General features: G+C 49.9%; 2 protein-coding genes across 2 annotated transcripts; both read left to right on the top strand.

Moving 5' to 3' along the window:
* Positions 1–13,838: 13,838 nt before the first annotated feature.
* On the top strand, positions 13,839–18,502 carry KCNA7 (potassium voltage-gated channel subfamily A member 7). The gene is made up of 2 exons (XM_061388949.1): positions 13,839–14,533; positions 15,763–18,502. Exons 1-2 carry the CDS (start codon positions 13,979–13,981, stop codon positions 16,576–16,578), a joined length of 1,371 nt encoding a protein of 456 aa, XP_061244933.1. The 5' UTR covers positions 13,839–13,978; the 3' UTR covers positions 16,579–18,502.
* A 1,719-nt stretch (positions 18,503–20,221) lies between these two features.
* On the top strand, positions 20,222–23,389 carry NTF4 (neurotrophin 4). The gene is made up of 3 exons (XM_061388954.1): positions 20,222–20,653; positions 21,719–21,842; positions 22,444–23,389. The coding sequence occupies exon 3, from the start codon at positions 22,456–22,458 to the stop codon at positions 23,086–23,088; it is 633 nt and encodes a 210-aa protein (XP_061244938.1). The 5' UTR covers positions 20,222–20,653; positions 21,719–21,842; positions 22,444–22,455; the 3' UTR covers positions 23,089–23,389.
* The last annotated feature ends 18 nt before the right edge of the window (positions 23,390–23,407 follow it).

Genomic DNA, 23,407 nt, shown 5'->3' with positions numbered 1-23,407 from the left:
CCCCCAGCCAGTCTATGTCTTTTGGTTGGCGCATTTAATCCTATTTACAGTTAAGGTAATTATGTATGACCCATTACCACTTTCTTAATTGTTTCGGGTTTATTTTCTGTAGGTTTTTCCTTGTCTTATGTTTCCTGCCTAGAGAAGTTCCTTTGGCATTTGTTGTAAAGCTGGTTTGGTGGTGCTGAATTCTCTTAACTTTTTCTTACCTGTAAATCTTTGATTTCTCCATCAAATCTGAGTGAGAGTCTTGCTGGGTAGAGTATTCTTGGTTGTAGGTTCTTCCTTTTCATCACTTTAAATATATCGTGCCATTTCCTTCTGGCCTGTAGAGTTTCTGTTGAGAAATCAGCTGATAGCCTGATGGGAGTTCCCTTATATGTTATTTGTCATTTTTTCCCCTTGTTGCTGTTAATATTTTGTCTTTGTATTTAATTTTTGTCAGTTTGATTACTATGTGTCTTGGTGTGTTCCTCCTTGGGTTTTTCCTGCTTGAGACTCTCTGTGCTTCCTGGACTTGATTGACTATTTCCTTTCCCATGTTAGGGAAGTTTTCAGCTATTATTTCTTCAAGTATTTTCTCAGGTCCTTTCTCTCTCTCTTCTCCTTCTGGGACCCCTATAATGCAAATGTTCACTCATTTAACGTTGTCCAAGAGGTCTCTTAGGGGTCTTCATTTCTTTTCATTCTTTTTTCTGTATTCTGTTGTGTGGCAGTGATTTCCACCATTCTGTTCTCCATGTCATTTATCTGATCTTCTGCCTAGTTATTCTGCTATTTATTCCTTCTAGTGTATCATTCATCTCTGTTTGTTCTTTAGTTCTTGTAGGTCTTTGGTAAACATTTCTTGCATCTTCTCCATTGTTTTTCTGAGATCCTGGATCATCTTCACCATCATTATTCTGAATTCTCTTTCTGGAAGCTTGCCTATCTCCACTTCATTTAGTTGTTTTTCTGGGGTTTTATCTTGTCCCTTCATTTGGATTTCCCTGATAGCTCAGTTGGTAAAGAATACACCTGCAATGCAGGAGACCCAGGTTTGATTCCTGGGTTGGGAAGATCCACTGGGGAAGAGATAGGCTAATCACTCCAGTATTCTTGGGCTTCCCTGGTGGCTCAGCTGGTAAAGAATCTGCCTGAAATTCAGGAGACCTGGGTTTGATCCCTGGGTTGGGAAGATCCTCTGGAGAAGGGAAAGGCTACCCACTCTAGTATTCTGGCCTGGAGAATTCCATGAACTATGTAGTCCATAGGGTTGCAAAGAGTTGGACACGACTGAGAGATCTTCACTTTCATCTGGAACATAACTTTCTGCTTTTTCATCATGATTCACTTTCTGTAATATGGTTTTTGTTTTAGCTGCTTGGGACTGTGCTTCTTCTGTCTGCCCTCTGATGGATGAAGCTAAGAGGCTTGTGTACGCTTCCTCATGGGAGGGATTGGTGATGGAAAAAACTGGGTCTTGTTCTGGTGGGCAGGGCCTTGCTCAGTAAAGCTTTAATCCAATTATCTGCTGATGTGTGAGGTTGTATTCCCTTCCTCGTAGTTGCTTGGCCTGAGGTGACCCAGCCCTGGGGTCTATGGGCTTTATGGTAGGGATAATGGTGAACTCCAAAAGGGTTAAGGTCAAGGGGAACCTTCCTAATCTGATGCTTTGAGTGCCTCCATCCCTGTGGTGAACCCCTGCCAGCCCACACATCCACAGGAGGCCCTCCAACACTAGAGGGTAGTTTTGGTTCGGTCACCTGTGGGGTCATTGCTCCTTTCTTCTGTACGTCGGTGCACACAAGATTTTGTTTGTGCCCTCCAAGGGCTTCCCTGGTGGCTCAGACAGTAAAGAGTCTGCCTGCAATGCAGGAGACCTGGGTCCAATCCCTGGGTTGGGAAGATCCCCTGGAGAAGGAAATGGCAACCCACTCCAGTATTCTTGCCTGGAAAATCCCATGGATGGAGGAGCCTGGTGGGCTACAGTTCACGGGGTCCCAAAGAGTCAGACACAACTGAGAAACTAACTCTTTCTTTCTTTCCAAGACTGAACACTCTGTTTCCAAGACCTGTGGAAGTCCTGTAATCGAATTCTGCTTGCCTTTAGGGCTAGATTCCCTGGGGATTCCTAGTCCCTTTGTAAGATCTCCAGGCTGGGGAGCCTGACATAGGGTTCAGAACCTTCACAACAGTGGGAGAGTGTCTTTTGTATTATTGTTCTCCAGTTTGTGGGTCACCCACCCGGCAGGTATGGGATTTGATTTTATTGTGATTGTGCCCCTCCTACCATCTTGTTGTGGCTTCTTCTTTGTCTTTGGAAGGGTATCTTTGTTGGTGGGTTCCAGAGTCCTCCTGTCAATGGTTATTCAACAGCTATTTGTAATTTGGGTGTTCTCCCAGGAGGAGATGAGCGCACATCCTTCTACTTCACCATCTTGAACCAGAAGTGCCCCCACAAGAACTGAAACAAGAGTGTTTCAGGGATGTATAGGCAGAAGGAGGGAGCTACATGCAGAACAGTACAGTCATCTCCGACAATCATCTTGAAATTCGTCATGCAGTTGTCTGACCAACATCATCTTGATTGTTTTAAGTACAGTTAATCTTCAGTTGAACCATAAAGAAAGCTGAGTGTTGAAGAATTGATGCTTTTGAACTGCAGCATTGGAGAAGACCCTTGAGAGTCTCTTGGACTGCAAGGAGATCAAACCAGTCAATCCTAAAGGAAATTAGTCCTGAATATTCATTGGAAGGACTGATGTTGGAGCTGAAGCTCCAATACTTGGCCACCTGATGCAAAGAACTGACTCACTGGGAAAGACCCTGATACTGGGACAGATTGAAGGCAGGAGGAGAAGGGGACAACAGAGGACCAGATGGTTGGATGACATAACTGACTGAATGGACATGAGTTTGAGCAAATTCCGGGAGATGATGATGGACAGGGAGGCCTGGTGTGCTGCAGTCCACGGGGTCACAAAGAGTCAGACATGACTGAGCAACTGAACTGAACTGAATCTTCAGTTCCAGAGGTAGTTTGTTCCCATTTCTTTGAGGGCAGTTCGGGAACTGTGCAAGGCGAAGCAGCTTATGTCATGGCCACAGTCTGGTTATCATGCAGTTAACTTCTTCCACCTGGTGGAGGTTTTGGTATCTGCAAAACATCTCAAAGGAGACGGCTCAAAATATTATCTATAGCCCTTGAAGAAGAACTAAAAGTCGTTGACTTTGTTTAATGATTAAACTATTATTTGTTTGACTGCTCTTCTTTGCTTCTGCACTTTTTCATTTTTTTCTGATGAAATTTATTCTTTGGATAAAGGTTTTTTTTTACAAAATGCAGGCAGAAGACAAGGGCGGGGTGGAGGTTTGTCCTGGGAAGACCTCATAGGGTCCTGCCCAGTTACTATAGCAGTGGAGTGAAAAGAAGTGGTAAGATTTAGGATCTATTGTGAAGGTGACCTCATTTATTTAGTTGCTATAAGAGTGGAATTATTAGAAATAATTCCCAGAGGAAATTAAGGAGACAACTCAGTATAATGTGGGATCCTGGATTAGATTCTAAACTGGAGGAAGAACGTCACTGGAAAATTGCTGAGACTCAAATGAGGTCTATAGCATTATTTGTCAATGGTAATATACCATTGTTAATTTCCTGGCAAATAATTGTACTGTGGTTATGTAAGAAGTTGATGGTGAAAGCTGGGTGAAGGATATATGGGAAATCTGTGCTATTAATGCCTTTTGCAAATTTTCTGTAAGTCTGAAATGATTTCAAAATAACAAGCCTAAATAAAAACTTTTTAAAAGATTTGTGTTTGATGTGGGCCATTTTTAAAGTCTTTATTGAATTTGTTACAACACTGTTTCCGCTTTTTTTATGTTTTGGATTTTTGACCACTTGGCATGTGGGGTCCTCTCTCCCTGACCAGGGAATGAACCCACACCCCCTGCTTTGGAAGGTAAAGTTTCGATCACTGGACTGCTAGGGAAATCCCTAAGGAAAAACTTTAAATAAAGCTAATTTTCCATTAACAATAATCCTCACTCCTAGGTTTGTAGGCTAAGCGACTGGGTGACTGATGGTGCCATTCATTTAGAGAGGGAAGACGTGGGGAAGAGTGGGATTATCGAGGAGGAGTTCTGGGTTTGGACATGTCAAAGATGTCTGTTTGACACTCAGATGGAGCTGTGGAATTGCAAGTTGGAAGATATGGCAATTGCAGAAGAGTTCAGGGCTGGAAACCTAGATTTGGGAGTCATTGGAGTTGAGGTGGTACTTGAAGCCATGTGACTGAATGAACTCTGCTACTAGAGAAGATGGAGAGGGGAACATGTCTAAGCACTGAGTCTCAAGGCCCTCCATCAGAATTGAGATAAAGCAAGAAGATTCATCAAAGGAGACTGAGTAGGAGGGATCACAAATGTAGGAGAAAAGCCAGGAGAGTCCAGAGTCCAGGAAGCCAAGAAGGAAAGTGCTTCAAGAAAGAGGCAGGGTCTGGGACTTCCCTACAATGGTTAAGACTGCAAGGGGCATGGGTTCTATCCCTATTCAGGGAAATAAGATGCTCTCATGCAGCGTGGGAGGGCCAAAGGAGGCTGGGGGGGGGGAGGAGAAGGAGCCAGTGTCAAGATATGGAAGCAATCTAAGTGTCAATCAACAGATGAATAGATAAAGAAGATATAGTATACAATGGAATACTGCTCAACCACAATAAAGAATGAAATGTTGCCATTTGCTGCAACCTGGATGGATTTGGAAGGCATTATGCTAAGTGAAACAAGCCAGAGAAAGACAAATAGTGTATGATATCACTTATATGTGAAATCTAAAAACTACAACAAACTAGTGAATATAACACAAAAGAAGCAGACTCAGAGAAATAGAGAACAAATGACTACCAGTAGGGAGAGGGAATAGGGCAGGGGCATGATGGGGTAGGGGGGAAAAGAGTAATTATGGAACTAGATGAAATCATGTGTGTGAAACTTTTGAAAATTGTAAAGCTCTGTAGAATTTAAAGAATCTTTAATTCAATTTAAAAAAGGAGGAGGATGGGGCTTCCCTGGTGGCTCAGTGATAAAGAATCCACCTGCCAATGCAGGAGACACGGATTCTCCCTGCTCCAGGAAGATCCCACATGCCGCAGACCAATGAAACCCATATACCACAGCTACTGAGCCTGTGCTTTAGTCCAGGAGCCCTACTACGAGCCCATGAGCTGCAACTACTGAAGCCCTCACGCCCTAGAGCCTGTGCTCCGCAACAAGAGAAGCCACTGAAATGAGACACCTGCCCGTTGCAATGAAGAGTAACCCCCGCTCGCCACAACTAGAGAAAGCCCTCACAGCGACGAAGACCCAGTACAGCCAAAAATAAATGAATTAATTAATTTTTAAAAAGAGAAGGTGATCTGAATCTTGAACCTTTATTCAAAAAAAAAGAGGAAGAAGAAGGAAAGTCAACTATACTTCAATAAAAAATAAAAGGAAAGAGCTACTGATATGCATAGCAGGAATGAATCTTCCATGCACTATGCTAAGTGTAAGAAACCACATTGAAAAGGCTACACAGTGAATGATTTTATTTATACTCCACTCTTGAACAAGTATAGATGAAACAATGTATCTACTTAGTGAATGTGTTTCAGCACTCAATACTGCAGTACTAAACCATTTGGCTGTTTGAATTCCTGAAAGTGGAAACATGAACATGGAGAAAACACAGTACTCAGATTTTCAACTGGGTAGACCATCAGCACTCCTTTCCAACCTGGAGTTACTCAAGGGTCGGCCTTATTTGACATTCTGAAAAATGCAAAACTACTAGAAAAGAGGGAGAGAAAACAGAGCAATAGTTTCCAAGAGCTGGAAGTGTGGGAGGCAGCTGACTACAAAGGGAAGAAGGGAACTTTGTGGGTGGGGAGGGAACGGTCCTAAATTTTTACTGTAGTGGCAGTTACATGACTATTCATTTTTCAAAATTCATAGAAGTGTATACTGTAAAGGATAAAGTTTATTGTATGTGAATTAAACCTCAATAAACTTGACCAGAAACCCCCCAAAAAAACTGGTTGTCCCAAGTTAATTCATTATTTACAAAGGGAAAAATAATAACTTTATAATTGAAAATGAAGATCATGGCATCCGGTCCCATCACTTCACAGCAAATAGATGGGGAAACAATGGAACCAGCGACAGACCTTATTTTCTTGGGCTCCAAAATCACTGTGGATGGTGACTGCAGCCATGAAATTAAAGGATGCTTGCTCCTTGGAAGAAAAGCTATGACCAACCTAGACAGCATATTAAAAAGCAGAGACATCATTTTGCCAACAAAAGTCCATATAGTCAAAGTTATGATTTTTCCAGTAGTCATATGTGGATATGAGAGTTGGAACATAAAGAAGGCTGAGTACCAAAGAATTAATGCTTTCAAACTGTGGTGCTGGAGAAGACTCTTGAGAGTTCCTTGGATTGCAAGATGATCAAACCAGTTAATCCTAAAGGAAATCAACCCTGAATATTCATTGGAAGGACTGATGCTGAAGCTGAAGCTCCAATACTTTGACCACCTGGTGCAAAGAACTGACTCACTGGAAAAGACCCTGATGCTGGGAAAGACTGAAGGCAGAAGGAGAAGGGGACGACAGAGGATGACATGGTTGGATGGCATCACCGACTCAATGGACATGACTTTGAGCAAACTCCGGGAGATGGTGAAGAACAGGGAAGCCTGGTGCACTGCAGTCCATGGGGCCACAGAGTCAGACATGGCTGAGCGACTGAACAACAACAATTGAAAAACTCAGCAGATGCTCACCTAACCAAATGATCAAAATTAATGCCACTGATGATAAGATATAGCAATATAGTACCCCTAATGTGATGTGATGAAAAGGGAACCTCACCTATGTGTAGCATTCTCCCTCCTCCCACAGAAAAACTATCTATTCAGTTCAGTTCAGTTCAGTTGCTCAGTCGTGTCCGACTCTTTGCAACCCCATGGACTGCAGGACACCAAGCCTCCCTGTTCTTCACCATCTCCCGGAACTTACTCAAACTCATGTCCATTGAGTCGGTGATGCCGTCCAACCATGTCATCCTCTGTCGTCCCCTTCTCCTCCTGCCTTCAATCTTTCCCAGAATCAGGGTCTTTTCAAATGAGTCAGCTCTTCGCATCAGGTGGCCAAAGTATTGGAGTTTCAGCTTCAACATCAGTCCTTCCAATGAACACCCAGGACTGATCTCCTTTAGGATGGACTGGTTGGATCTCTTTGCAGTCCAAGGGACTCTCAAGAGTCTTCTCCAACACCACAGTTCCAAAGCATCAATTCCTTGGCACTCAGCCTTCTTCACAGTCCAACTCTCACATCCATACATGACTACTGGAAAAACCATAGCCTTGACTAGACGGACCTTTGTTGACAAAGTAATGTCTCTGCTTTTTAATATGCTATCTAGGTTGGTCATAACTTTTCTTCCAAGAAGCAAGCATCTTTTTATTTCATGGCTGCAGTCACCATCTGCAGAGATTTTGGAGACCCCAAAAATAAAGTCTGACACTGTTTCCACTGTTTCCCCATCTATTTCCCATGAAGTGATGGGACAAGATGCCATGATCTTAGTTTTCTGAATGTTGAGCGGTAAGCCAACTTTTTCACTCTCCTCTTTCACTTTCATCAAGAGGCTCTTTAGTTCCTCTTCACTTTCTGCCATAAGGGTGGTGTCATCTGCATATCTGAGGTTATTGATATTTCTCCTGGCAATCTTGATTCCAGCTTGTGCTTCATCCAGCCCAGCATTTCTCATGATGTACTCTGCATATAAGTTAAACAAGCAGGGTGACAATATACAGCCTTGACATACTCTTTTTCCTATTTGGAACCAATCTGTTGTTCCATGTCCAGTTCTAACTGTTGCTTCCTGACCTACATACAGGTTTCTCAAGAGGCAGGTCAGATGGTCTGGTATTCCCATCTCTTTCAGAATTTTCCACAGTTTATTGTGATCCACACAGTCAAAGGCTTTGGCATAGTCAATAAAGCAGAAATAGATGTTTTTCTAGAACTCTCTTGCGTTTTTGATGATCCTGCAGATGTTGGCAATTTGATCTCTGGTTTCTCTGCCTTTTCTAAATCCAGCTGAACATCTGGAAGTTCACATATTGTTGAAGCCTGACTTGGAGAATTTTGAGCATTACTTTGCTAGCGTGAGATGAATGCAATTGTGCAGTAGTTTGAGCATTCTTTGGCATTGCCTTTCTTAGGAATTGGAATGAAAATTGACCTTTTCCAGTCCTGTGGCCACTGCTGAGTTTTCCAAGTTTGCTAGCATATTGAGTGCAACACTTTCACAGTATCATCTTTTAGGATTTGAAATAGCTCAACTGGAATTCCATCACCTCCACTAGCTTTATTCACAGTGATGCTTCCTAAGGCCTACTTGACTTCACATTCCAGAATGTCTGGCTCTAGGTGAGTGATCACACTATTGTGATTATCTGGGTCATGAAGATCATTTTTGTACAGTTCTGTGTATTCTTGCCACCTCTTCTTAATCTCTTCTGCTTCTGTTGGGTCCATACAATTTCTGTCCTTGCTTGTGCCCATCTTTGCATGAAATGTTCCCTTGGTATCTCTAATTTTCTTGAAGGGATCTCTAGTGTTTCGCACTCTATTGTTTTCCTCTATTTCTTTGCACTGATCGCTAAGGAAGGCTTTCTTATCTCTCCTTGCTATTCTTTGGAATTCTGCATTCAAATGGGTATATCTTTTCTTTTCTCCTTTGCTTTTGGCTTCTCTTCTTTTCACAGCTATTTGTAAGGCCTCTCCAGACAGCCATTTTCCTTTTTGCATTTGTTTTTCTTGGGGATGATCTTGCTCCCTGTCTCCTGTACAATATCACAAACCTCTGTCCATAGTTTATCAGGCACTCTGTCTATCAGATCTACTCCTTTAAATCTATTTCTCACTTCCACTGTATAATCATTAGAGATTTTATTTAGGTCATACCTGAATGGTCTCATGGTTTTCCCTACTTTCTTCAATTTAAGTCTGAATTTGGCAATAAGGAGTTAATGATCTGAGCCACAGTCAGATCCCGGTCTTATTTTTGCTGACTGTATAGAGCTTCTCCATCTTTGGCTGCAAAGAATATAATCAGTCTGGTTTCGGTGTTGACCGTTTGATGATATCCATGTGTAGAGTGTTCTCTTTTGTTGTTGGAAGAGGGTGTTTGCTATGACCAGTGCATTCTCTTGGCAAAACTCTATTGGGCAAACTGAGGAATAGTCCACTGACCTTCAATAGGGACAGTATTCTTCAAAAGTGTTGAGGTGATTAAAGACAAGGAAAAAGTAAAAAAAAAAAATTGCAGAATTGCAGGAGGCTAAGAGGACATCACGATAAACTGTGGAAAATTCTGAAAGAGATGGGAATACCAGAGCATCTGACCTGGTGGTCTTGAGAAACCTATATGCGGGTTTCCCCATCTATTTCCCATGAAGTGATGGGACAAGATGCCATGATCTTAGTTTTCTCAATGTTGAGCTTTAAGCCAACTTGTTCACTCTCCTCTTTCAGATATGCAGATGACACCACCCTTACGGCAGAAAGTAAAGAGGAACTAAAGAGCCTCTTGATGAAAGTGAAAGAGGAGAGTGAAAAAGTTGGCTTACCGCTCAACATTCAGAAAACTAAGATCATGGCATCTTGTCCCATCACTTCATGGGAAATAGATGGGGAAACAGTGGAAACAGTGTCAGACTTTATTTTTGGGGTCTCCAAAATCACTGCAGATGGTAATTGCAGCCATGAAATTAAAAGACGCTTACTCCTTGGAAGAAAAGTTATGACCAACCTAGATAGCATATTAAAAAGCAGAGACATTACTTTGTCAACAAAGGTCCGTCTAGTCAAGGCTATGGTTTTTCCAGTGGTCACGTATGGACGTGAGAGTTGGACTGTGAAGAAAGCTGAGTGCCAAAGAATTGATGCTTTGGAACTGTGGTGTTGGAGAAGACTCTTGAGAGTCCCTTGGGCTGCAAGGAGATCCAACTAGTCCATTCTAAAGGAGATTGGTCTTGGGTGTTCTTTGGAATTAATGATGCTAAAGCTGAAACTCCAATACTTTGGCCACCTGATGCGAAGAGTTGACTCATTGGAAAAGACTCTGATGCTGGGAGGGATTGGGGGCAGGAGGAGAAGGGGACGACAGAGGATGAGACGGCTGGATGGCATCACCGACTTGATGGACGTGAGTCTGAGTGAACTCCGGGAGATGGTGATGGACAGGGAGGACTGGCGTGCTGCGATTCATGGGGTAGCAAAGAGTCGGACACAACTGAGCAACTGAACTGAACTGAAGAGGACACGAAAGCTCAGTGCAACATGGTATTCTGGATTGGATCTTAGAAGGAAGAAAGGACATTAATCAGAAAAATGGAGGCAATTTGCACATCATTTAGTCAACAGTATTGTACCATTGTCAGTTTCTTCAACAAAGGAACCATGGCAATGTAAGACGGTAACATTAGGAGAACCTGGGTGAAGGCTATCATGAATTCTCTGTGCTATCTTTGCCTCTCTTTTGTAAGTCTGAAAATATTTCAAAATTAAAATAAAATTTTAAAAAAGGTCTTATTGTAACACAGGAACAAAAATGATACCAAGGAAGAGGAGAGACCGTCTCTTAGTTTCCTGTTACTGCTATAGCAAATTACCTCCAAATTGTGGGTGGTTCAATTAAGGGGTGACAGATAGGGGTGTAGAGTTTCTCTGGGGGGGATAACAAAAATGGTCTAAATTCGACTGTGGTGATGGATGCAAAACTCATGAATATAGGAGGAGCCATTGGGTTGTATACTTTATTTTTTCAAAGTGTGTTAGTCGCTCAGTCGTGTCCGACTCTTTGTGACCCTATGGACTGTAGCTTGCCAGACTCCTCTGTCTGTGGGATTTTCCAGGCAAGAATACTGGAGTGGATTGCCATTCCCTTCTCCAGGAGATCTTCCCAACCCATAGATGGAACCCCGGTCTCCTGCATTGCAGGCAGATTCTTTAGCATCTGAGCCATCAGAGAAGCCCCTTTTATTTTTTAATATTTATTTAGGCTGCTCAAGGTCTTTGCTGCAGGACTCAGGATCATCAGTCTTCATTACAGCATGAGGGATCTAGTTCCCGGACCAGGGATTGAACCCAGGCCCCCTGCATTGGGAGTGCAGAGTCTTTTTTGTGTGTGGGAGTGCTAAGTACAGAGTCTTAGCCACTGGACACTAGGGAAGTCCTCTGTGTAAATTGAAATGAGTGAACTGTAGCTTGATAAAACTTTAAAAATGGAAGGAAGGAGGGGGGAGGCAGGCAGGAAGGGAGGAGGCTGGGGTAGATCGGATGGAAACGATAGGCTCAGAGTACCAAGATACCACATGTGGATTATCTATTATTGTGGTATGTGTAACAAACCACTCAAAGACTGTGTGACTGAAAACAAAGACCATTCATTTTGCTCACAAGGCTACAAGCTGGGCAGGGTGGGGGGTGCAGTACAGGGAGAAGACTTACCTGTGCTACAGTGGGTAGCCTAGCTGGGGCAGGAGGATGCGCTTCTAAGATGGCTTACTCACGTGGCTGCAGGCTGATGCTGCTGATTAGCTGCAAGCTTAGTAGCCTAGGGTCCCCTCCACATGGGCCTTGTCATCTGGCCTGCACAAGTTTCCCAAGGAAAAGAGTGGGGTGGAAGGTTGCCTTTTATGACCTAACCTCTAAAATCACATAGCATCTCTTCCAAGGATGATTGTAGCTTTCCTTTTTTTTTTTTTTGGCTGCCATGCAGTTTGTGAGATATCAGGTCCTCTTCCAGGGACTGGAAGGACTGGGTCACTGTTAGGACCCGGCAGTGAAAGTGCCGGGTCCTAACCACTGGACCATCAGGGAATTCCCTATGGCAGTAGTTTTAGAGTAATGAATATGGAGCCAGGAATGAAACTCTTCCCTGAAAGAATGGGAGTGGCCAGAAAGGGGAAGGATGAGTTTTTACGGAAGGCTGGGGAAAGGTGTCCATGGATAGCTTGAGTGTCAGAGGAGCTGAGGAAGGGAGAATTTTCTGGAAGTGAAAGAAGGGAGAATTTTCTGGAGGTAAAAGAGTGAGCCCACCTCCAGGCTCAGTAGTGGGAGGGTGTAAGAGATACGGCTATAGGAAGGAGGAAGGATCTGTTCATACCAAATGTTCAGAAACCCACAAAGAGAGGCTTCTGTGAGTTCTGAGAAAGAGAAGAAAAAGACAGAGAGAGAAAAGACCAGAGAGAAGGGAAAAGGCCAGAGAGATGGGAGGGGGCGGCAGGGAGAGAGATTCAGTCACGGCAAGGGTCAAAGACCATGAAAGAAAGGGACATAGACACAGAGAGGGACACAAATCCAGATGGATGGTGACAAAATATCGCAGAAACTGTAGACAGGAAAAGACCCTGATGATGGGAAAGATTGAGGGCGGGAGGAGAAGGGGACGGCAGAGGATAAGATGGTTGGATGGCATCACCAACTCAGTGGACATGGGTTTGGGTGGACTCCGGGAGTTGGTAATGGACAGGGACGCCTGGCATGCTGCGGTTCATGGGGTCGCAAAGAGTCAGACACGACTGAGCGACTCAAAAGAACTGTAGACAGGAAGAGGGCCAAAATTCCTAGGGAGCTAAAACCTTTAGTGGCTCTCTCCTCTCCCCCAGCAGAGGGCGTCCGGGGACTCATTCCCAGGAGTCTGGATGTCCAATCCCCACTGCCTCCCTCCAAGCTCAACCGATGGGGCTATTTTTACCCGGTGTCATTGGACACCGGTGGCTGGAAGGCCATCGTCGGTCTGTCCTTTGGTCCCTTCCAGTGACCCTGCGGCATCTCCCCAGCCCACCCCCCACCTGTTCCTGGCAGGCCCGGCCTTCTTTTGCACAATTCAGGGCCCCAGTTCAGGCCTTGCTGGGGCTCAGAAAGTCTGGCAGAGAAGCCAGGTGGAGACCCTGGGGTGGGGGTAGGAGAGGAGAGCGAGGGGATCCGGTGTAGGGGGCTCACGCTCATAAGCAGCTGCTGGAGCGTCCCCAGGATGGGGCAACCACCAGGACAGTGGCCGAGCCAACCTAGAGTGATGGTCGGAGAGAGATTCAGAAGTATGACTCCGGAGAGGCTCAGTGGTCCAGAGGCCCTGAGACAGAGACTTGCAGTAATCCAGAGAGACAGGGAAAGAAAGCTAGCTGAAAGGGAGCCCCAGAGAATCCCAGGGACAGAGACACAGCGAGCTAAGAGATAAGAGAGCCGGAGACACAAGAAGCAGAGAGATGTAGGCAGAGATGAAAGACAGAGACCAAGAGAAACAAGAAATAAAGAGAGACAGTGATATCTCTTTTCAGAATCAAACTGAAGACGGAGATTCAGAGACCAAGACACAGAGACTGCCAGGAATCCCCAGACACAGGTGACTTTAGAACGGCAAAAACCCAGAGAAAAATGACCCAGAGACATACTCAGAGATACATCCCTGAAATCAGACAGGCCCAAAGCGAAGACATAGCCAGAAGCAGAGACATTCAAAAGAATGAGAGAGATGGAAATTTGTGACTCCAACAGAGGGGCTCAGATGCTCATTTTAAAAAATAGATGAGACACACACACACGGAAACCCGGAGGGCCGCAGAACAGAGGTCTCAGGAAATGGGGAGACAGAGAGAAAGGGGCCCCGAAGGCGGAATGAACCCGGAGAAACCCCAGGGCGGCGGCGGCCAGGCGGAAGGGCGGGCGCCCCGGCAGAGGGCGCGCGGCCGCCCTCTGCCCCGCCGGGGTCACGGCGCCCCCTCCCCCGCTCGCTGGCCGCGCGGCCGGGCTATTTTTACGCGTGGACACCGGACACCAGGCTGGGGCGGCAGCGGCGGCGGCCGAGGCGGGGCCGGGCCGGGCCGGGTCGGGCGTCGGGGCCACACGTCCGTCCGCGGGTCGCCGGGGCTGCGCGCGCCATGGAGCCCGGGTGCCCGCCGCCCTGTGGCTGCTGCGAGCGGGTGGTGCTCAACGTGGCCGGGCTGCGGTTCGAGACCCGGGCCCGCACGCTGGGCCGCTTCCCGGACACGCTGCTCGGGGACCCGGTGCGCCGCAGCCGCTTCTACGACGGCGCGCGCCGCGAGTACTTCTTCGATCGGCATCGGCCCAGCTTCGACGCGGTCCTCTACTACTACCAGTCTGGTGGGAGGCTGCGGCGGCCGGCGCACGTGCCGCTCGACGTCTTCCTGGAGGAGGTGGCCTTCTACGGGCTGGGCGGCGCGGCACTAGCGCGCCTGCGCGAGGATGAGGGCTGCCCCTTGCCGACCGAGCGCCCCCTGCCCCGCCACGCCTTCGCGCGCCAACTCTGGCTGCTCTTCGAGTTCCCCGAGAGCTCGCAGGCGGCGCGCGTGCTCGCCGTCGTCTCGGTGCTTGTCATCCTCGTCTCCATCGTCGTCTTCTGCCTCGAGACGCTGCCCGACTTTCGCGACGACCGCGACAACCCGGGTCTTGCCGCGGTGGCCGCCGCTGGCCCGGTAAGGGGGCGGGGCCTGAGCGTGGTGGGGCGGGGTTTAGGAGGAGGTGGGTCGCGTCCACGGGGTCCTGGCCAATCATAAGGTGGGGTAAGGGGCACTGGGAGGCGGGGCTTATCAGGAAGGTGGGGTCTGGCCGTGGGTGGGCGGGGCATTGGGGTTGGAAAACCAAACGAATCAGAATGCGGGGCGAGGGGCTGTGCGTGCTAAGTTGCTTCAGTCGTGTCCGACTCTTTGCCACCCTAAGGACTGTAGCCAGCCAGGCTTCTCTGTCCTTGGGATTTCCCAGGCAAGAATACCGGAGTGGGTTGCCATTTCCTTCTCCAGAGGATCTTCCCCACCCTTGGATCGACCCTGTATCTCTGAAGTCTCCTGCACTGGGAGGCAGGTTCTTTACCTCTAGCACCACCTGAGAAGCTGTGAGAGGGGCAGCAACCCAGGGACAGCGCCCGACTAGGGGATTCTACCATTAAAAGCTGGGCTGGGGAAGGGAAATGTATATAGCTTAATGGGGCGGGACCTGAGGATCTGAATAGGAGGACCTGCTTATCAGAAGGCGAGCGTTGAGGTAGGTGAGAAACCCGGCCTGTGGAGGGCAGGAGGAAAGGTGTATTAAGAAATCAAAACTGAGGGGTAAGGAGAAACTGAAAAATCGGCCGTCTGTGCAGCTGGCAGTAACCAATGGAAAGGATGGACTGGAGGCACTGAGGGCTGGGATCTGAAGAAAGCCACCTAGGGAGATGGAGATAGAGGGATGGGGGGCCTGAGGGCTGGGGTAAGAGGCCTCCATCATAAAGAAAGTTGAACTGAGGTTAGTGAGAGGAGGAGCCCGGGTTTTGGCATTAAAGATAAGGTCTTCAACCATCATGGTCTAGGCTGGGTTTGGGGAGGCCGGGGCATAAGGGAGTGAGGCAAGGACTGGGACCCTCCCCGTGTGGAAGTTGAACGCTGGGAGCGGGATTTCAGAAGGGATGAGGTTGATCTCCACTCTAGCATCGTTTCAGGAGACCCTGCCAGTGAAGGATCAGGGATCCTAAAGTCAGCCTTACAGGGATGATCCCTGAGGTCCTGTCCTGGTAGGAAGGGTCTGCCAACTGGGTCAGCGGGGTTCTGGAGACAGAGGCTATTGGCCAATTTGTAAAGAAGTAGTTGAATATTTAACCCGCAAATATGGCCGTTCCAGTGTGTCCCAGCCCTGGCATGGTCCTTCCTGAATCCCTTCCTCCCTGCAGTTCCCGGCTCGGCTGAATGGCTCCAGTCCAGTGCCTGGACCCCCGCCTCGCTTGCCCTTCGATGACCCGTTCTTTGTGGTGGAGACTCTGTGCATCTGTTGGTTCTCCTTCGAGCTGCTGGTGCGTCTGGCGGCCTGCCCAAGCAAAACAGCCTTCTTCAAGAATGTGATGAACCTCATCGATTTCGTGGCCATCCTGCCCTACTTTGTGGCATTGGGTACAGAGCTGGCTCGGCAGCGGGGAGTGGGCCAGCCAGCCATGTCACTGGCCATCCTGCGAGTCATCCGACTGGTACGCGTCTTCCGCATCTTCAAGCTCTCCAGGCACTCAAAGGGCCTGCAGATCTTGGGCCAGACCTTAAGGGCATCCATGCGCGAGCTAGGCCTCCTCATCTTCTTCCTCTTCCTTGGTGTGGTCCTCTTCTCCAGCGCAGTCTACTTTGCTGAGGTGGATCGGGCAGACTCCCATTTCACCAGCATCCCTGAATCCTTCTGGTGGGCGGTGGTCACTATGACCACAGTTGGCTATGGAGACATGGCACCTGTCACTGTGGGTGGCAAGATAGTGGGCTCTCTGTGTGCCATCGCCGGTGTGCTGACCATTTCCCTACCTGTGCCAGTCATTGTCTCCAACTTCAGCTACTTTTACCACCGGGAGACAGATGACGAAGAGGCTGGGATGTACAGCCATGTGGACACGCAGCCCTGTGGCCCCCTGGAGGGCAAGGTCAATGGGGGGTTGGTGGATCCAGAGGTGTCTGAGCTGCCGCCTCCACTCTGGGCCCCCCCTGGGAAACACATGGTCACCGAAGTGTGAGGGACAGTTGAGGTCTGCAGGACCTCACATTTCCTTGGAGGGAGGGCGGGAAGGGAGGAGGGGAAAGTTGGGGGGAGGGTGTTGTTTCTAGGATGAACTAAGTTATGTGGTAATGAACTGGGGAACACTAAGTCTTATTGGGTCTTGAGGTGTGGATTGGTAGCTCCTGTGGGTACCTCCTGAGATGACAGTGAATGGCAATGGGTTATACTGAGTTGAGATGGAGGCTCCATTGGTTTGTATTGCACTGGGTTGTGCAATGCTTGTGGAGCCTTTTGGGGTAGTGTTGAGATAGGTTTGGTCACATAGTTTTGTGAGTTTCTTGGTTCCTTGTTGGGTTGGGTTGGGTTGGGAGTCTTGTCCAACAGCATTGTGCAGGGTTCTGTGGTTTTATGAGTCCCCTGGGGCCATGTTGGATTAAGTAAGGTGGTCACCCATGGCATTGTTGGGACTGATTGTGTGTTCATGCATGATGTTGTGGAGTTGAGTTGAGACATTGGAAACTGAGTGGCTTTGTGATTCTTCTAGGGCCATGTTATTTTAGGTTCTGTGAACTTGTGAGCCATGTAGAAATACGAAGAGTCAAGTGATAGAATGTGAGCTTTCTAGGTCATATGAGATCAAGTTGGGTTGGAATGTAAATTCGTAGGAGTGTTTCAGGGTTCTGTCATGTTGAATTGCATAGCGTTATGTGGCTAGAAGTTTTCTGGGGCAACATTAAGTTGGATCGTAATGAGTTGTGTAATCATGTGAGTCTCATAGGGCTGGTTCACTTGTGTCGTAAAACTGAGTTGAGTTACATCAAGGTGTGTTCGCTGAGTCCTGTAGGAATGTTGGGTTGAGTTGCAGTGTATGTATGAGGTCTATAGGGCCATGTTGGTTTGCTTGCATTTAGTGGACCTAGGGATAATAGCACTAGGAGGTAATCATGTGTCAAGGAGCAAATGTAGTGTGTGGACTCGAGGAGACCAACTGAACTGGTTTGCTCAGTGTCATCGCTATAAGGGGGTCCAGGGCTGGTTTCTGTATCTGTAGATTCAGTTGGTCATGCGGAGGGCTTCTGGGTGAACTAGCAAGATGTAGATATCCCTTCCATTTACCACATACCTGCCTTGTTTTGCCATTCAAACCAACCCCTTCTCTGTCTTCCCCTAGAGTTTTGCTTCCAGGCATGGAGATCAGAGCCACAAGGGAAGAGAAAAGGGGTAGAAACTGTACTCTGTTCAGACCTGATTGGGGGATAGAAACCCAGAGGAGGGGCAAAGAGAGCTGGGGAGGTATAGAGACCTAAGAGAGAAAGGGGAATCCAAAGAGGGAAAAAAGATCCTGAGAGGGGAAGACAGAGGCCCAGAAGGGGTGGGTATCAGGCACCCAGAATGAGAGGGACAGAAGCCTAGAATTGGAAAAGAGACCAGAGCACCCCAGAGAAAGTGAACCAAAAAGGAAAAAGGCACCTGAACCCAAGAGAGATGCACCCATGGAATCACACAAAGATCCACAAGTGGGTACGCCACCCCTCCCGAGGTTCAAGAAGTGTATCAGACAAACTGCAGGGCCCGCTTTATTTCCCTGGGGAGAAACCAGCATCTCAAAGCATGGGAGTGGCTTCCCAAGGTCGTGTGGAATGTTCCAGTTGGGGGGGGGGAGCAGGACTTGTGGCCGGCTGCCTGACCCCATGTGTCCCCATCAGCCTGCTGATCAGCACCAGAACTTAACAGCTTCATTTCTCACAAATGAGGAAACTGAGGCTCAGAGGGGAGGGGGTTACCCAAGGTCAGAGATCTTTCGTACTAAAAGGGCATTTGGAGGAGGAGGAGGACAGTGAAATCACTAACACATATAGGGCTTCCTATGTGCCAGGTACTTGTATTAATTCAAAGTACTTGTATTAATTTATTAAAATCCATCCAGTGGTTTACAGAGACTTGTTGTTGTTATTTTTAGCTAAAGACCCCCCACCACCACCACCCCTTTCTTTTTTGTTCAAATGAAATCTTACTTAGCACCAGTGTGACAAATCAGAGTGTTTGAACTGGTCTGAGGGGAACCTACCCTTTATGGAATTTCTCTTAGTAACTCGGTCTGCAGCTAACAAATTCAGTTTGGAAACCCCTGATTTAATCCAACCACCTTTTTACACAGAGAGATAGAAGGTACAGATTGTGGGAAGCTTTTGATAAAGGTCAAAAATAATGTAACCTTTAAATAATTTAACACTTCTTTCCGAAAGCGAGGGAAAGGCACGTTTGAAGACAGAAATGGAGACAGACCCCCCTCTCCCCATCGCAGTGACAGACATAAGGCAGAGTCTGGGAGGCAGGCACGGAGCCCCCAGCACAGGGACCCAAAGAGGACAAGACATGTGAACAGCGGACAGAGACACCCAAGGGGAGAAGGGAGAGGAGGAGAGAAGAGGGCAGCGGCCTGGGAGTGGGTAAGAGACACAGGAAGGGGGGCAAAGATCCAGAGAAGGGGGCAGAGGTGCAGAGGGGATGGACAGGGGACACAGAGGGGACAGGGACCCAGACAGAGGGAGATAGAGACCCGGAGAGAGGAAGAAACGGAAACTTTCCCATCTGCAAACTCACCCCTACTACCCCATCGGAGAATGGAAGTTCCATAGACATCTTCTGGTAGGGGATGGGGCAGGTAGGGTACTTAGGGATGGGGGAAACCTGGAGAGGTCTGGGAAATGACTCCAAAGGACACTCCCGTGGACAGGGCCCCTCCCCCATCCCAATAAACAACCGCAGCCACCTTCTACGTCGCCTTGGCCTGGGATGGGGAGCAGTGAGGGGAACACCCTAATCCGGGGACACCCTTCCTGCCACCTTGCCATGCTATATTTAGGCTGAGGGAGGGGTATGGGATGACCCCTGCCCCCCCCCCCCCACCAAGGCGGGTGTCAGTTTTCCTTCTGAAAATAGCTCCAGGGGAGGGGTGAAGCAGTTAAGTCTGTCCCAGGGACTCTCAGCTCCTGTCTGAGTCTCCATCTGTCTTAAGGTCTCTCTTTCTCTGGGCTTCTCTCCCCTTTCTCAGCGTGTCTGTCCCCTCTCTCGGTCTGTGCCTTCTCTCTCTCTGAGTGTGTCTCCCTCTTTTTCTAGGAGTCTGTCCCCTTTTCTTCTCCCCATCTCCCTTCATCTGTCACTATTCACTTTCTTTCTCCAGGCAGGTCATTCTGTTCCCAAACCATATCTTTGTCTGTCTCCAAGCCCTAGAATACCTTGAATTTCTCTTATCTGAAACTCAGGACAAGACCCTCTCCCCAGTCCCTACCCAGGAAATTCCAGCAGAGAGGACTTATGTGGGAGAGACCCCCGCATCTACCGTCTCCCCGGGCCTCGGGGCCTTATCACTCCCCGAACCCAGCTGGTTAATGTCTGGCCTGGAGCTCCTGGGAGCAATGGAGATGAGAGCAGAGGGTGGGAATCTGCCCGGGGATTGACACTAAACTGGCAAGAGAACGCAAAGGAATCTCAGGCCCAGACTCCTGGGTCTGCGGAGGAGGGAGTTTGGGGTCTGGACTCCTGGGTCTGAAGGAGGAGGGGGCTTGGGGTCTGGACTCTTGGGTTTGAGGGAGGAGGGGACTTGGGGGTCTGGACTTCTGGGTCTGCGGGAGGAGGGGGCTGGAGCTGAGGAAGAAGGGCTGGGCGGGGTGGGGGGGGGCGTCCTAAGGAGAAGGAAGCTGGGGGCCCAGACTCCCGGCGTCTGCGGGAGGAGGGGCTGGGGGTCTGGACTCCCGTGTCCGCGGGGAGGAGGGGGCTGCGGACCCGGACTCCCGAGTTTGAAGGGAGGGAGGTGGAGGCTGGCGCCTGGCCTCCTGGGACTGAGGCGGGCTGAGGGCTGAGCGAGCCAGGCTGGGCTTCCGAGGTCTCGGCACGCGTGTGGAAGGCGGGATCCCCCCGGCCCCTCCTCCGCCGTCGGGCGCCGCCCCGCCCCCGCCCCCGACCCGGGCCCTCCGGAGCGTGTGCAGCGAGGAGCCGGCGGGCGAGCAGGCGTCCCTACAGCCAGCGAGCAGGAGGAGGAGCCGCCGCCGCGCCGGAGACGGCCGGGGGAGCCGAGGAGGGCGCCCCAGGTAAGCGCCTCCACGCCTCCTCCCCCGGGATTCCGGCGTCCGGGTCGTCCGGCCCCCGGGTAGGGAGGGACGGGGGCGGGGCCGGCAGGGGCGGGGCTTGGCGGAGGAAACTGAGGCAGGAGGGAAGCGTCTGAGACGGACAGTCCGCGACCCCCAGAGCGGTCTCAGGAATCCCGACCCCCAGGCTTAAACTTCCCGGGAGAGGAGGGGCCGGGGAGTCCGCGCTTCTCAGTGCCTGGGAAGGATGGGCTTGGACCCCAGAACTCTCGGGTCTGAAGGAGGACGGCACTGGGGGTCCGGACTTCTGGGTCCGAGGGAGGAGGGGTTTGGGGCGCCTGACTTCTGCATCTGAGGGCGGGAGCTGGCGACCTGGGTTCCTGAAGGAGGAGAGAGCTGGGGAGCGGGGCTTTGGGGTCTGAGCGAGGAGCGGGCAAGAGCCTGGACTCCTGCAAAGGATGGGGTCGGGGAGGTGGGCCGCCGGCACCCACGACTCCAGGTCTGACGGAGAAGGCACCTGGGAACCAGGACTCCCGGTCTGAGGGAGGAAGCAGCTGGGAACCCACGCTCCCGGCTCTGGTTGGGTCAGCATGTACCCCTCTTCACATTTTCCCCTTCTCATTTCCCCATCTCCCAGCCAGGGCAGGCAGCCACTCCAGGTATGTGCAGTAGAAGTCTTGGACGGGCCCTGGCCTGTCCTGTGAGCGGAGAACATTCCAGGAAGCAGCCATGGGGGACCCAGGGCTTCTTAAGTGTGGGCCCTCGGGGACCCGGGTGTCCAGGCCAGCCCCGCCCCCGCCCCGTCTGTGAGATGAATGGGCCGAGGCGGATGTAATCTTTTCCAGCCTCCTTCGTCCTCAGCCTCTCCCCTCCCCTCTCCTCTCCTCCCCCCATCTGCTTTCCATCCAGGAGCCATCACCTGGGCAGAGCAGGGGCTTCTGGGAGGGGCTGCAGCCTTGACTCTTGGTCCCCTACACTTTCAGAGGAACACTGAGAAGCGGAGTGTTCTGGGGTTCAGGCCCCCTCCCCCACCTGCCTCTCTAACCTGCCTGTTCCCTTTTCCCCTAGGTGGTTGCCCCCTCCCTCTCCTGAGATGTCAGGAAGGAGGGGGTCACCTGTGTCCCCAGCAGGGGCCCCCCGGAGCCTGGGGGCCCCGAGCCCCGGAGCTCGGAGGTGGAGGAGGTGCTGACAGGTCCAGTAACCACCCACTGCTTCTCAGTCCTTTCCCAAAACCCACGGGCTTCCAGAATGTTCTAGAGAAACTGCAGCATCTATGCCCCCACCAGCATCTCCCAGCCCTGGCCAATTTCATGGATAGGGAAACCGAAGCCTCACCTGGGAGGAAGTGTCTTACCTTCTTACAGGCAGTTGTAAGCTGAACTTGGGTCTCTCTGGAACTACAGGGCATGACCATTCTCAGAAATTTTGGAGCTTCAAACCTCATCCAGGCTGCAGGACTTAGGGTTCCTTGGGGTTGTAGAGGCAAAATGGCAGAGTGGAGTTGCTGGGACATGTTTTGAGTCCCACCTCTGGCATTTGCTGGCTGTGTGACCTGGTTCAAGTTACTAGCCTCTCTGAGCTTGTATTTCCCCCTTTATTGGCTATTATTAATACTAATAGTAGAATAAGTATGATTAATCTAGAGGCTGGGCATTATCGAAGTCCTAAAATATAGGGGTCCTCCAAGCTTCTAGAACCTGTGGTTCTATCATGCAGATGCCCCTGGAGTAGCCATGTGTCCCCCCACGAAGTTATCATCCTCCTAATTCCAGCTTCCCTCTGTCTATCCTCAGGTGCTCCGCGAGATGCTCCCGCACCCCTCAGGCTCCCTCCCCATCCTCCTGCTTTTCCTCCTCCCCAGTGTCCCGATGGAGCCCCACCCCCCACCCTCACCCCTGCCCCCATTTCCAGCCCCTGAGTGGGACCTCTTGTCCCCCCGGGTGGCCCTGTCCAGGGGTACCCCCACGGGGCCCCCTCTGCTCTTTCTGCTGGAGTCTGGGGCCTTTGGGGAGCCAGTCGGCAGCCCAGCTAACCGCAGTCGGCGAGGGGTGAGCGAGACAGCACCAGCCAGTCGCCGTGGAGAGCTGGCCGTGTGTGACGCAGTCAGCGGCTGGGTGACAGACCGCCGGACTGCTGTGGACCTGCGTGGGCGTGAGGTGGAGGTGCTGGGCGAGGTGCCTGCAGCTGGTGGCAGTCCCCTGCGCCAGTACTTCTTTGAAACCCGCTGCAAGGCTGCCAGTGCTGGGGAAGGTGGCCCTGGTGGGGGTGGAGGAGGCTGCCGGGGTGTGGACCGGAGGCACTGGGTGTCTGAGTGTAAGGCCAAGCAGTCCTACGTGCGGGCATTGACCACCGATGCCCAGGGCCGTGTGGGCTGGCGATGGATTCGAATTGACACTGCCTGTGTCTGCACGCTCCTCAGCCGGACTGGCCGGGCCTGAGACCCAGGCCCAGGAACTGAGCAGGTAGAGGAAGAAGGAACTGGATGCTGAAAGACCTCAAGAGTAGCCTGGCTGCTCTAGGCCTCAGTCTGGGATCTTGTCAAATGGTCGCACAAAATCACAGTGCTCTGGTTTTGAGAGCTCATTCTGGGAAAGACAGATGATGAAACCAAATGGGGTTTTGAAGGATGAATAGGAGTTCTCCTGGATGAACTTAAGGGTAAAAATGATGGTGATGATGATAGCCAATATTTTCTGAGTGCCTACTGTTTATGAACTCTAATACAACTTGTCAGATCAACTCTGGTGGATTTGACCA

The sequence above is a fragment of the Bos javanicus genome, chromosome 18, assembly GCF_032452875.1.
Source record: "Bos javanicus breed banteng chromosome 18, ARS-OSU_banteng_1.0, whole genome shotgun sequence".
In the NCBI taxonomy this organism is placed as follows: domain Eukaryota; kingdom Metazoa; phylum Chordata; class Mammalia; order Artiodactyla; family Bovidae; genus Bos; species Bos javanicus.
This window is presented reverse-complemented; position numbering and strand designations above follow the sequence as displayed.

What these genes read in the sequence shown, in the direction of transcription:
- NTF4 (XM_061388954.1), top strand. Translation starts at nt 22,456, where the DNA reads ATGCTCCCGCACCCCTCAGGCTCCCTCCCCATCCTCCTGCTTTTCCTC.
- KCNA7 (XM_061388949.1), top strand. Translation starts at nt 13,979, where the DNA reads ATGGAGCCCGGGTGCCCGCCGCCCTGTGGCTGCTGCGAGCGGGTGGTG. An exon ending in CGGTGGCCGCCGCTGGCCCG is followed by an intron (nt 14,534 to 15,762) that starts GTAAGGGGGCGG and finishes TCCTCCCTGCAG; the next exon opens with TTCCCGGCTCGGCTGAATGG.